We start from the raw sequence: 13,337 nt of genomic DNA on the forward strand, positions 1-13,337 counted from the left end.
ATTGCTTTAAAAACTCATCGAACAGAAGAGCATATGAGAATCAACAATTTTCTGTCTTACCTGCCGCCATCCCGTCCTTGCCCCAAAGGGCAACCCATTCGCATTCTGGTTTCTCTACACCCACCTGCTTTCTCTACAAAGGCATAGGGAGGTGTTTTATTCATCTTCCAGCCCAGGATGAAAACTGGACTTCTTGATTTCTTTTGTTCAGAGATTTTCTTGTCCTCCTTACCATCAGGGTTCCGTCCTCCGTTTTTCCTGGGATATGACAACATTCCTGAATCGGAAGGGACAGAAGAATGTAGATGTGTTAGTAGGAGAGGTGCTATCTGCCCTGGGGACTGATGAGACCAGCGAAAATATCCCCTGTGAAAAAGAAATGCGTGATACTCACTCCTATGGAGGGAAGAATGTCCCTCAGATGTTTCCTCATCTTCGTCATGGATTCAGGATATTAGTGAAGGAAAATGATGGTGTGAGTGGAGGGCAAGTGTCACCAAATATAGCCTCGCTTCTCAAAGAATGGTTCATTTATCTTGGTACCGCTCATACCAGCCTTCTCTAATCTCTCTCTTTTGTCTTCCCTCTCCCCTCCTCCATAACGTTTATCCTTTCCCCTAAATCAGAGGAATTTTACCCAAATCTTTGGGTAGTGGAACTCCATTTTTACCGATACATCATTCATATTTTTTATACTTAAATCATTATTTTAAACAAATATTTTACCACATATAATTACCATCAAAACTAAATTTGTTAAAATAATGTTAAATACTTAAAATATTTTAGTTAATGCATATTTGAAACATCAATATACAGTTTTAAACAGCAATTTTCAGTTTTAAACTTCTGAAAATATATTTCCTTTTCAAATATGAATAGGAGCTAAACTCATGGCCAGTTTCCAAATTGCTATTTGTCAAGGATCTAAGTTAACAAAAGGAGATGGGGCTGCCATTCCCATTCCTTGTCACAAGGTCTTATTTGTAGCATTGGTATAAATCTCAGTAGAATAATATTTATATTAAACCAAGGTAACTTAACAGAACACTTTGAGTCAGAACTGCAATCCTGAATTGCATACCCCTTAGGGGACCAATCTGTTCCGATTCTATAGGTACCATTAATGAGTACTGACTCTTGTTCTGCATTGTTCCTAGTGAATATTTTCTGACTCAGGTGTATATGAATTCTTATATAAAGGCAGCTCATTAAGAACAAGCTCAGAAGTTAATTTTTTTTCTTACTCTGCTAAAGGCATGGTAAAGAAGCAATCTTTCAAATCTATCATCATAACAGGAAACATTATGGCCTTGAGGCTGAAACCAATAACAATGCTTCTGTACTAAAGAAAAGAGCTCTAGTGACTCTGAAGTCTTCATTGAGACGTCTGTAGTTTCTAACAATGTTTCAACACACAAATACATTCCTCCATTCACCTGCTATGGTTTCCCATTACCCTGATGCTGCAAGGAAATTAAAAATTACTTTAAACTTTAAAAGACTTACAACAATGACCTCGGTCTGTTCCTGTGGTGAATCCTCAGTGTCCGGAGATACTCAATTTCCTTGGATACTTTAACATGAAAGAGGAGTAGTCCCTTTTTAGGGTCCATTGGTGGTCGCCATCTGTTGGCCGCAGTTATGACCTTAAGGAATGTTGAAGTAAAACGAGAGAGAGAAAGGGATCAAGGGGTCTGAAGCTTAGCAATGACAGACAACAGACAACTTTATTCTTCACTCGTTCCTGCTTATATACTGCAGGGTTTATGTGACTAAAAGCATGCATACATTTCATGATAAAACAGAGTGCCTGCTTTTCAGTATATTACTCCTTACATATATGAGATAGCTAACAAGACCTTGGGGTTTAAGAAAAAACAAACATTCTGTCCCTCCCAGGCCGTCTTTCAGTTAAGCAGATAACAGTCTCCATAGTTTACTGCTGACGCCACTCTGAAGCCAGTTGCTCCCAATAAATTCCGCAGGTTTTCCATTAACCCTGGCTCCTACATGAAACCAGCTGCAATCAAGTTCAAAAGACTCTAAAGAAATGGAACATTGAAGCTTAAAGAAAGCTTTTAAGGCTAATGCTAGTATGTCACTGAAATGTAAGCTTTTATCAGCTGAGGCATATTCAGAGCATGAGTTGAGTGTGTGTGTGTGTATGTGTGTGTGTGTGTGCGTGTGTATTAGTAATGTGAAGACACTCCTGGTTCTGCCTATTTGAATTTTGCCTGCCTTGGATGGATTAATGAGGCAGGAATGGAAAACACAAAAATGAGGAAAACAACAACTACTCTAGGCAAAAGAGAAGAAATGAAAATCTACATAAAATATATATGGAGAGATGGGCTTGGAATGAAATACACTGCATGTGTGCCCTGGAGCAAGATTGCCTGGGTTCAAATCTAGTGAATCCTGGGCAAATTACCTCACCCTTCTCTGCCTTGGTGTTATCATTAGGTATCCCTAGAATCTTCCTTATGAGGTTGTCCATAGTATCTTCTATATGGAGCTTTTTTGAGAAATAAATGAGTTAATATATGTAAAGTGCTTTATATTGTGTTTGGGACAAGGTAAATAATAGAATTTACTATAATGAAAACGGAAATTATGTCTAAAACTTTATTGTACAAAGTAAATTTACTTTTTTGTTGTTCCATCTTTTTTCCATTTTTTCCATCATAGTTGTAAAGACAGGTTCAAACATTAAAGAAACCCCCTCTCATCTTCTGTGCCAATCAAAGTGTTCCTATTACAAAAGTACACAGATAATTTCCTGTATTGTGGTACCCGGAACATTTTACAAGCCAGTAACTGTACTGCTTCTTCCTCATCATATACATATGTGACTCACCAACAGAGGAGTCAACAAATTATTAAAACACAACTTTTTTTCTTTATCTTCAATTTCTTCATGTGCACCTTTCGGATTCCTTACCTTCTAGCTGAACTCGGACGTCCAGCACCGCTCTTCAAGCACTCATCAAACTTTTTCTGCATCAACGTTGGAACATCATTTCTCATGGCAGGTGTGTGCAACCCTAATCAGAAAATTTTAAAAAGAAAAAAAAAACAACATAAAGTATCTAAGGGTATGGCTAACTTCAGGGCAGTGCATGAAGAGAAATACGAATATTTTTAGGCTTGCCACATGGAAGCACTTTGTGTGTTTATTTTAATGCCTTGGTTCTTCATCTGGGAATTTGGAAAGCATTTCTGTAGCTTCTCTAACAGGTTTAAAGAGTAGCTTCTGATATGTATATCTCTATATTGTGACTACATAAAAGTCTCTAAATTACCTTGTTTATTATGATCAACATAATTGTAGAATAGAACTCATTGGAAAGTGGTAATTATGCGTGACACAATGCTTAAAAGTGTTCTTTTAAAAACTTACAAATTGAGTTGTATCATCCAAAAAACATTCAGATCACTTACTGGGAATGCCCTGATGTAATGAAGTGTTTCCTAAAGTTACATTGTTTTGGGCTCAAAGTTGCATAAAGATAGATGGGGTATGAGCAGATGTAATGCTCTTGGTCTATGAAATGTAAGCAGCTTGGTAAATTATTGCCCATGCATTGGATATAGAACCTCTCATCCCACCAGGTCCATGATGCTCCTATCTCTTCTCTTTCCTATAAGGCAATGAGCAATGAGCAGCTAGACATTTTTCAGAGCAGAGCTAGCATTGAGATTAGCAAGCAATGAGCAATGAGCAATGAGCAGCTAGACATTTTTCAGAGCAGAGCTTGCATTGAGATTAGCAAGAAACATTCTCATATAGTGTTACTGAGAGTAACAATAGCAGAATATGTTAAATGAAAGACTGAACTTAGACAAACTTGTATTTGATTTCTGAATTGGAAAACTACTAGCTTTGATGCCTTGAGAGAACAACACTCTTCTTGTACCTGTGATTTTCTCCTGAATCCAGTAAGAATCATACTACCTATATTGTGATTTTGTTGAGAGAATGAAAGTAAATATCAAGTATGTAATTCATAAGGCATCGCTAGGTGTTCTCTTTTAACACCAGATTGCTAAACTCTGTTTTTCATTTAAAAATAAGATTATGTAAGTAGAATATTCTCTTTACTGTATTATGGAAATAGAGCTAAAAAAAGAAGAAACAATATGGATACACTCTTGAAGAATAAAGCATACCAAATCAAAATAACGGTATTGATCGGGATCCTGAATGGAATGATTTCCTTTTTCAGTGGCTCATTGATCTGATGACTGTGTTATCAAACCAAAGACCTGGAGAACAAAAGATTCCTTTATAGATCCATTAAGTTATGACTAAAAATCTCTTGGGTTTTCAGTGGTTTCTACCTTAACAACTCAATCCCTGTGTTTGTTCTTTTAATCTTTGCCCGTTGTCCTGTTATTAAGCTTTTCAGACCGCTCCATGGAGTTTGATTTCTGGGACATTAGGAACAATGATCCTTCGGTTGATGATCACTTTCAGAATTTTGTGGAATCATTGTAAGTTATTTGTAAAATTTGTAAATCTTTACCAGGATCAAAACTGTGGTTAAATCATTTTTAATGAAGTTTATATTTTATTAATGTGTAATGCTTTATTATTTCATAGATACACTTAATCCTGGACCTAACACATTGCCTCCGGGACTCACCCTAGAACTCCAGGAAGGTAGGTGTTTATTCATAGCCCAGACTTTCTTCTCTTTCTTCCTTCTCATCTGCTGGTACTTATGCCTAAGAATCTAGTGCCCACAGTTCTGCAATGCTAATCCCTACATACCCAGGCAGCTCAGTATTCCTTACTGTCTCAGGATATATGCTGAAACGATGTCTTCCTTTAAATCTCTTTATCCAGTTAATTCCTTTTTATACGGTGGAGTTCAGCTTAAAGGTCTCCTAGTCAAATACATTACTTCTTATCTCTAGCCATTCCATGCTTTGCTACCTGCTGTTTTAACATTCTGAATTTCTTTTGTATAATTATCAAATTACCATTCGATATACTTCAATTCTATTTCTAGAATAAAATCGTCATGAAGAAAAAGATCATGTCTGTCTGATTCAGATTTATAGCAACTGAAAATAACATCTAACGTAGATTATCAAAGATTGTTGAAAAAAAGAATAAAAAACAAATGTTTTTGAATAAGAAAAGAGTGAAAAATTATTAAGTCTCCAATGTAATCAATCATGTTGATCCCCCTACCCCCACCCCCTCAGGCTCTGACTGCTGTTCTTGCAGAGAGAAGTGGATTGGGTACCTGTGCAATTGTTACTTCTTGTCTGATGAATACAAATCTTGGACAGAAAGTAGAGATTTCTGTGCTTCTCAGAATTCTAGTCTACTTCAGCTGAAAAGCAGAGATGAGCTGGTCTGTACTTACTGATGTTTCCCACATGTGCTTTGGGAAAATATAATATCTAATAAACTAAATAATTCAGATCAAGTTCTTAATAATCAGATAGTAAATGGATGGCATAATTGAGCAAATGCATATTAATTCCCTGTACCTTGAAACAATTACTATAAAACCCACATAAAATTCCTCAACGATTTACATCACTGAGATAAAACCAAGATGTCAGGAAAATTGCAAAAAACCTTTCAGGAAGAATTCAAAGAGGAATTATATTCATTTAAGTCAAAGAACCAACAAAACAGCTTTGTCATTCTTGTTCCTTTTTATTGAATTTATGAATTGCTTAGTAAATACGTAGCTGTTACCAACTCTCTGAGATGCAATGTAGGGCAAATATGGAGGCTATGACCACAAAAATTGCCCACTTCTTATGAAAACGGGAAGGTGTTCCAGATGTATACAGAAACAGTGTTGAATTCTGTTTGAGAAGGTTAAACCCATGATAATCATCCCATAAGATAATGTTTCTTTGGGAAGTTTTGAGGCTGGGATTTCTGATTCCCTGTGATCAGAATGAAATAATGTAGTGTTTTTTTCTCCTTAAATGAGTGGACTGATAAATGACAAATACGAGAAATGACAAGTTAGAAGTTTACAGTGCTTTTAGTTTGTATGATTGATAGTCTGGGTCTGATGCTGGGACATTGACTTTCTTAAAAGTACACTGTTCCCAGGATCAATTCAAATTACGTTAATACGTTTGTTTCCAATCAGGATTTTGCAAACTTTCTTTAATATTCTTTGGGAAGTTTTGAGGCTGGGATTTCTGATTCCCTGTGATCAGAATGAAATCATGTAGTGTTTTTTTCTCCTTAAATGAGTGGACTGATAAATGACAAATACGAGAAATGACAAGTTAGAAGTTTACAGTGCTTTTAGTTTGTATGATTGATAGTCTGGGTCTGATGCTGGGACATTGACTTTCTTAAAAGTACACTGTTCCCAGGATCAATTCAAATTACGTTAATACGTTTGTTTCCAATCAGGATTTTGCAAACTTTCTTCGATATTCTTACTGGATTGGGCTCTCTTACAATGATGCCAGAGGCGCCTGGTTATGGGAAGATGCCTCCACTCCCTCTTCTAATCTGTAAATTTCTGACATTCGTATGTCTTTTTTTTTTGCATGAAATTAACTTTAGATCTAATTGGTGCAGTTATCATTGAGGAGCAAAGGGAATGTGTCTCAGGCATGAGAAAGAGAGTAAGTGCAACAGAATAACACTTATAGCCTCACCCAGGGCATGAGAGTTTATGCTCAAGTGACATGAAGTTAGTGTTCTTGTGTTCATAAAATAACTTCTAGTTTACCCATTATCTCATTTTCCTTTGGGACCAACACACAGATGGGTCTATGCAAATTCAGGTGCTCATACTTCCACTATCTCTGATTTCATAGTCCTGCAATCCAGAAAAAGCAGTGTATGCATTCCTTTATTTATTCCAGAGGAGCCCCAAATTCTCAGCATACTCCCAATGTTTCAAATATCTCAGGTTTATTTTCTGCATATGTTTAACCATCGAATGTTATGTTCATGGGATTTGCAATCTCACATAACAACAAATTGCACACTCTTATTTAGTTTGCTAGACTAAATCAGCCAATACATCTTAAAACAAAAAAGAAGTGCAGCATATCATGCATTAAAACCATGAACAGGGCAGGCCATGGTGGTTCAGCAGACAGAGTTCTCGCCTGCCATGCTGCAGACCCAGGTTTGATTCTTGGTGACAGCCCATGTAAAAACAAACAAACAAACAAACAAAAAACCATACACAAAAACAACAAAAGTACCTGGCCTCAATACTATATGTTATTGGACAAATAGCTAAATTTTCTGTAACAATGTATTCTGAAACCTAGAATACTGCGGTTATCAAAAAAAATTAATGAATATTTAATGCTGTACGTTGAACATGATCTCATTCAAATATGCTTTTAAAAGTTCTATCATTTGATAAGAGAAACAGTCCCAATCATTCACATTATCTCTTCCCATATGTCAACATTTTCTTCTTCGTTACAGATTTTCATTCGATCTAACTCCAAATCCAAAAACTGCGTGTCGTATGGGACAAGAAGAGGTGCTTTGGTTGACAACTGTATGAAAAAAAAACAGTATATTTGTAAGCAATGGCTCATATAAGTGTTATTTAAGTGGTTCTGGGTGGTAGGAGCAATGCAGGTCCAGAGGAACTGAGAGTAGTACCTTTTCTCTCCTATTAATGAATATCTACTGGGATCTGTAAAATGCTTAGTTTCTGTGTTATCGTACAACTCATATATCTTTGAAATCATGTGTCTTAAAATTGATGAAATATCTGTGCCTACACTTGAACTTACAAAGAATCAAATAAAGAATTATATGAAAAATTTCTTTATTTTGCTTTAGTATTAAATATTTTATTTTATTTTTATTATTATTAACATAACAAAACAACATACCAACACGAACATTCTTAACATATGAATATTCCATACTTGGTCGACAATCAACGGCTCACAATATCATCACATAGTTGTATAGTCATCACCGTGATAATTTCTTAGAACTCTTGCATCACCCCCGAGAAAGAAAGATAAACAAAAAAGAAAAAAACTCATAATACCATAAACCTTACTCCATCCTCTCATTGACCACTATTATTTTCATCTACCCAGTTCATTTTAATATTTGTTCCCCCTATTATTTGTTTATTTTAATCCATATTTTTTACTCATCTTTCCATACCATAGATAAAAAGAGCATCAGACACAAAGTTTTCACAATCATACAGTCACATTCTGAAAGCTATACCATTATACAATCATCCTCAAGAAACATGTCTACTGGAACATGGCTCTACAGGTTCAGGCACTTCCCTCTAGCTTCTCTAATACATTTTAAACTAAAAAAGGAATATCTATATAATGCATAAGAATAACCTCCCGGATAACCTCTTGACTCTGTTTGTAATCTCTCAGTCACTGACATTTTATTTTTGTCTCATTTCTCTCTTCCCCCTTTAAGCTGAGAAGGTTTTCTCAATCCATTGATGCTGAGTTCCAGCACCTGAGATTTCTGGTGTTTTCATTGCCAGGAAGGTGTACTTGCCCTGGGAGTCATTTCCCATGTAGAGAAGGGGAGGGCAGTGAGTTTGCTTGTTGTGTTGGCTGGGAGAGAGAGGCCACATCTGAGCAACAAAAGAGGTTCTCTGGGTCGGGGGAGGGAACTCTTAGGCCTAATTTTAAGTAGGCTTAGTCTCTCTTTCGTGGGGATATGTTTCATATGAACAAATACCAACACTGAGGGCTCAGCCTATTGATTTGGTTGTCCCCCCTGCTTGGGAGAATATTAGGAAGTCTCCAAATGGGGAAGTTGAATAGTCCCCTTTTCTCACCAATCTCTGAAGGGGGCTTTGTAAATACTTCTTTATTCACTGTTGAAGTCACTCTGGGGTTTGTTGGAGCATCACACTGGACCAACCTACAAAATCTCACACCCTATTCAATGTTCCATGTACTTACGGTGTTCAATTAACCTGTCCATCTAAGTTATATTAGGAAATGCACTAATGAAGGTATAAATTTTGTAGGAAATATACATTTTTTGCTTTAGCTTCATGCAGAAGTTGAAGTTTTAAAATGTGAATGACCATTTATTTTCAACACCCTGCAATATTGACATTCCTTTGTTCTTCCTTATGCAAAAACATTTTAAATTTGTGCATTTAGTCACTATCATTGTACACTCCAGGCATTCCTAGAGTATACCATCTCAGTTTCTATCATCTATCTTTCCTTCTGATTTCATATATGACCCCAGACTTCTTCCCTCTATCGTTCACATATTCAGCTTCATTCAGTGTAACAGAATTATTGTACTACAATGAGGTAGCTTCGTGCTATCTATTCCAGAATTTTTACAATCAGTCCTGTTGCACAATCTGTATCCCTTCAGCTACAATTACCCAATATTTGCCCTATTTCTATCTTCCGATGACCTCTGTTCTTAACTGAAATTTTCTAAGATCATTCATTAATTAATGTTAGTTCATTTCAGTGAGACCATATAGTATTTTTCTTTTTGTCTCTGGCTAACCTCACTCAGAATAATGTCCTCAAGGACCACTCATGTTCTTACATGCTTCATGACTTTATTCTGTCTTACAGCTGCCTAATATTCCTTCATATGTATATACCACAGTTTGTCTAGCCACTCATCTGTTAATGGACATTTGGGCTGTTTCCATCTCTTGGCAATTGTAAATAATGCTGCTATAAGCTTTGGTGTGCAAATGTCTGTGTGCAATGGTATTGTTGGATCATGTGGCAATTCTATACTTAGCTTCCTGAGGAACCGCCAAACCACCTACCACAGCAGTTGTACCATTTTACATTCCCACCAACAGTGGATAAGTGTGCCTATTTCTCCACATCCTCTCTAGCACTTGTCACTTTCTGTTTTACTGATAATGGCCATTCTGGTGGGTGTGAGATGAGATGTCATTGTGGTTTTGATTTGCATTTCCCTAGTAGCCAGGGAAGTTGAGCATCTTTTCCTGTGCCTGTTGGCCATTTGTATTTCCTCTTCTGAGAAGTGTCTGTTCATGCCTTTTACCCATTTTGTAATTGGGTTGTTTTTCTTTTTGTTGTTGAGTTCAGCAATCTCTTTATATATACTGGATACTAGACCTTTATCTGGACAATATCATTTCCAAATATTGTCTCCCATTGTGTAGACTGTCTTTTTACACTCCTGACAAAGTTCCTTGATGCACAAAATTGTTTAATTTTGAAGAGTCCGCATTTATTTATTTATTTCTTCAATGCTAGTGCCTTGGGTATAAGATCTAGGAAACCACCTCTTATTAGAAGATTTATGATGCTTCCCTATATTTTCTTCTAAAAGTTTTATGGTCTTAGATCTAATGTTTAGGTCTTTGATCCATTTTGAGTTAATTTTTGTATAGGGTATGAGCTATGGTTCCTCTTTCATTCTTTTGCATGTAGATATCCAGTTTTCCAAGCACCATTTATTGAAGAGACTGTTCTGTCCCAGGTGAGTTAGACTGACTGCCTTATCAAAGATCAGTTGTCCATAGATGAGAGGGTCTACATCTGAACAATATATTCCATTCCATTGGTAAGTATATCTATCTTTATGCCAATACCTTGCTGTTTTGACCACTGTAGCTTGGTAATATACCTTAAAGTCAGGGAGTGTGTGACCTCTGACTTCATTTTTCTTTCTCAGGATATTTTTAGCTATTCAGGGCACACTGCCCTTTCAGGTACATTTGGGTTTTGGCTTTTCTATTTCTGAATAGTAAGTTTTGGAGATTTTAATTGATATTGCATTATAAATCAATTTAAGTAGACTTGACTCTTAACTATATTTAATCTTCCAATCCATGAACATGGTATGCCCTTCCATTATTTAGGTCTTCTGTGATTCTTTTAGCAATTTCTTGCAGTTTTCTTTGTATAGGTCTTTGTATCCTTAGTTAAATTTATTCCTAAATATATGATACTTTTGGTTGTAATTGTAAATGGAAATTTTCTTGATTTCCCCTGCAGAGTACTCATTATTAGTGTACAGAAACAGCACTGATTTTTTTTATTTAATTAAAAATAAAACTAACACAACATTTAAAAATCATTCCATTCTACATATGCAATCAGTAATTCTTAATATCATCACATAGATGTATGATCATCATTTCTTAGTACATTTGCATCGATTTAGAAAAAGAAATAGCAAGACAACAGAAAAAGAAATAAAATGATAATATAGAGAAAAAAATAAAAATAAAAAATAAAAAACATATATTAAAAAAACAAAAAACAAAAAAACTATAGCTCAGATGCAGCTTCATTCAGTGTTTTAACATAATTACATTACAATTAGGTAGTATTGTGCTGTCCATTTTTGAGTTTTTGTATCTAGTCCTGTTGCACAGTCTGTATCCCTTCAGCTCCAATTACCCATTATCTTACCCTATTTCTAACTCCTGATGGTCTCTGTTACCAATGACATATTCCAAGTTTATTCTCTAATGTCGGTTCACATCAGTGGGACCATACAGTATTTGCCCTTTAGTTTTTGGCTAGACTCACTCAGCATAATGTTCTCTAGGTCCATCCATGTTATTATATGCTTCATAAGTTTATTCTGTCTTAAAGCTGCATAATATTCCATCGTATGTATATACCACAGTTTGTTTAGCCACTCGTGTTGATGGACATTTTGGCTGTTACCATCTCTTTGCAATTGTAAATAATGCTGCTATAAACATTGGTGTACAAATGTGATTTGTGTCTTTGCCCTTAAGTCCTTTGAGTAGATACCTAGCAATGATATTGCTGGGTCATATGGCAATTCTATATTCAGCTTTTTGAGGAACCGCCAAACTGCCTTCCACAGTGGTTGCACCATTTGACATTCCCACCAACAGTGGATAAGTGTGCTTCTTTCTCCACAACCTCTCCAGCACTTGTCATTTTTTGTTTTGTTGATAATGGCCATTCTGGTGGGTGTGAGATGATATCTCATTGTGGTTTTGATTTGCATTTCTCTAATGGCCAGGGACATTGAGCATCTCTTCATGTGCCTTTTGGCCATTTGTATTTCCTCTTCTGATACGTGTCTGTTCAAGTCTTTTTCCCATTTTGTAATTGGGTTGGCTGTCTTTTTGTTGTTGAGTTGAACAATCTCTTTATAAATTCTGGATACTAGACCTTTATCTGATATGTCATTTCCAAATATTGTCTCCCATTGTGTAGGCTGTCTTTCTACTTTCTTGATGAAGTTCTTTGATGTACAAAAGTGTTTAATTTTGAGGAGCTCCCATTTATTTATTTATTTCTTCAGTGCTCTTGCTTTAGGTTTAAGGTCCATAAAACCACCTCCAATTGTAAGATTCATAAGATATCTCCCTACATTTTCCTCTAACTGTTTTATGGTCTTAGACCTAATGTTTAGATCTTTGATCCATTTTGAGTTAGCTTTTGTATAGGGTGTGATATACGGGTCCTCTTTCATTCTTTTGCATATGGATATCCAGTTCTCTAGGCACCATTTATTGAAGAGACTGTTCTGTCCCAGGTGAGTTGGCTTGACTGCCTTATCAAAGATCAAATGTCCATAGATGAGAGGGTCTATATCTGAGCACTCTATTCAATTCCATTGGTCGATATATCTATCTTTACGCCAATACCATGCTGTTTTGACCACTGTGACTTCATAATATGCCTTAAGTCTGGCAGCGTGAGACCTCCAGCTTCGTTTTTTTTCCTCAAGATACTTTTAGCAATTCGGGGCACCCTGCCCTTCCAGATAAATTTGCTTATTGTTTTTTCTATTTCTGAACAATAAGTTGTTGGGATTTTGATTGGTATTGCATTGAATCTGTAAATCAATTTAGGTAGAATTGACATCTTAACTGTATTTAGTCTTCCAATCCATGAACACGGTATGCCCTTCCATCTATTTAGGTCTTCTGTGATTTCTTTTAACAGTTTTTTGTAGTTTTCTTTGTATAAGTCTTTTGTCTCTTTAGTTAAATTTATTCCTAAGTATTTTATTCTTTTAGTTGCAGTTGTAAATTCGTTTCTTGATTTCCCCCTCAGCTTGTTCATTTCTAGTGTACAGAAACAGTACAGATTTTTGAATGTTGATCTTGTAACCTGCTACTTTGCTGTACTCATTTATTAGCTCTAGTATTTTTGTTGTGGATTTTTCTGGGTTTTTGATATATAGTATCATATCATCTGCAAACACGATAGGTTTACTTCTTCCTTTCCAATTTTGATGCCTTGTTTTTTTTTTTCTTGTCTAATTGCTCTGGCTAGAACCTCCAACACGATGCTGAATAATAGAGGTGATAATGGACATCCTTGTCTTGTTCCTGATCTTAGGTGGAGAGTTTTCAGTTTTT

At 35.9% G+C, this 13,337-nt stretch overlaps 1 protein-coding gene across 1 annotated transcript; it reads left to right on the top strand.

The window, feature by feature from the left end:
- The first annotated feature begins 265 nt into the window (after positions 1–265).
- Positions 266–6,511, top strand: LOC143690497 (natural killer cells antigen CD94-like). Its single transcript, XM_077168214.1, has 6 exons — positions 266–539; positions 2,952–3,035; positions 4,405–4,497; positions 4,607–4,666; positions 5,218–5,369; positions 6,404–6,511. The coding sequence occupies exons 1-6, from the start codon at positions 266–268 to the stop codon at positions 6,509–6,511; spliced, it is 771 nt and encodes a 256-aa protein (XP_077024329.1).
- Positions 6,512–13,337: the final 6,826 nt, after the last annotated feature.

Source organism: Tamandua tetradactyla, chromosome 7 (genome assembly GCF_023851605.1).
Source record: "Tamandua tetradactyla isolate mTamTet1 chromosome 7, mTamTet1.pri, whole genome shotgun sequence".
Classification (NCBI taxonomy): Eukaryota; Metazoa; Chordata; class Mammalia; order Pilosa; family Myrmecophagidae; genus Tamandua; species Tamandua tetradactyla.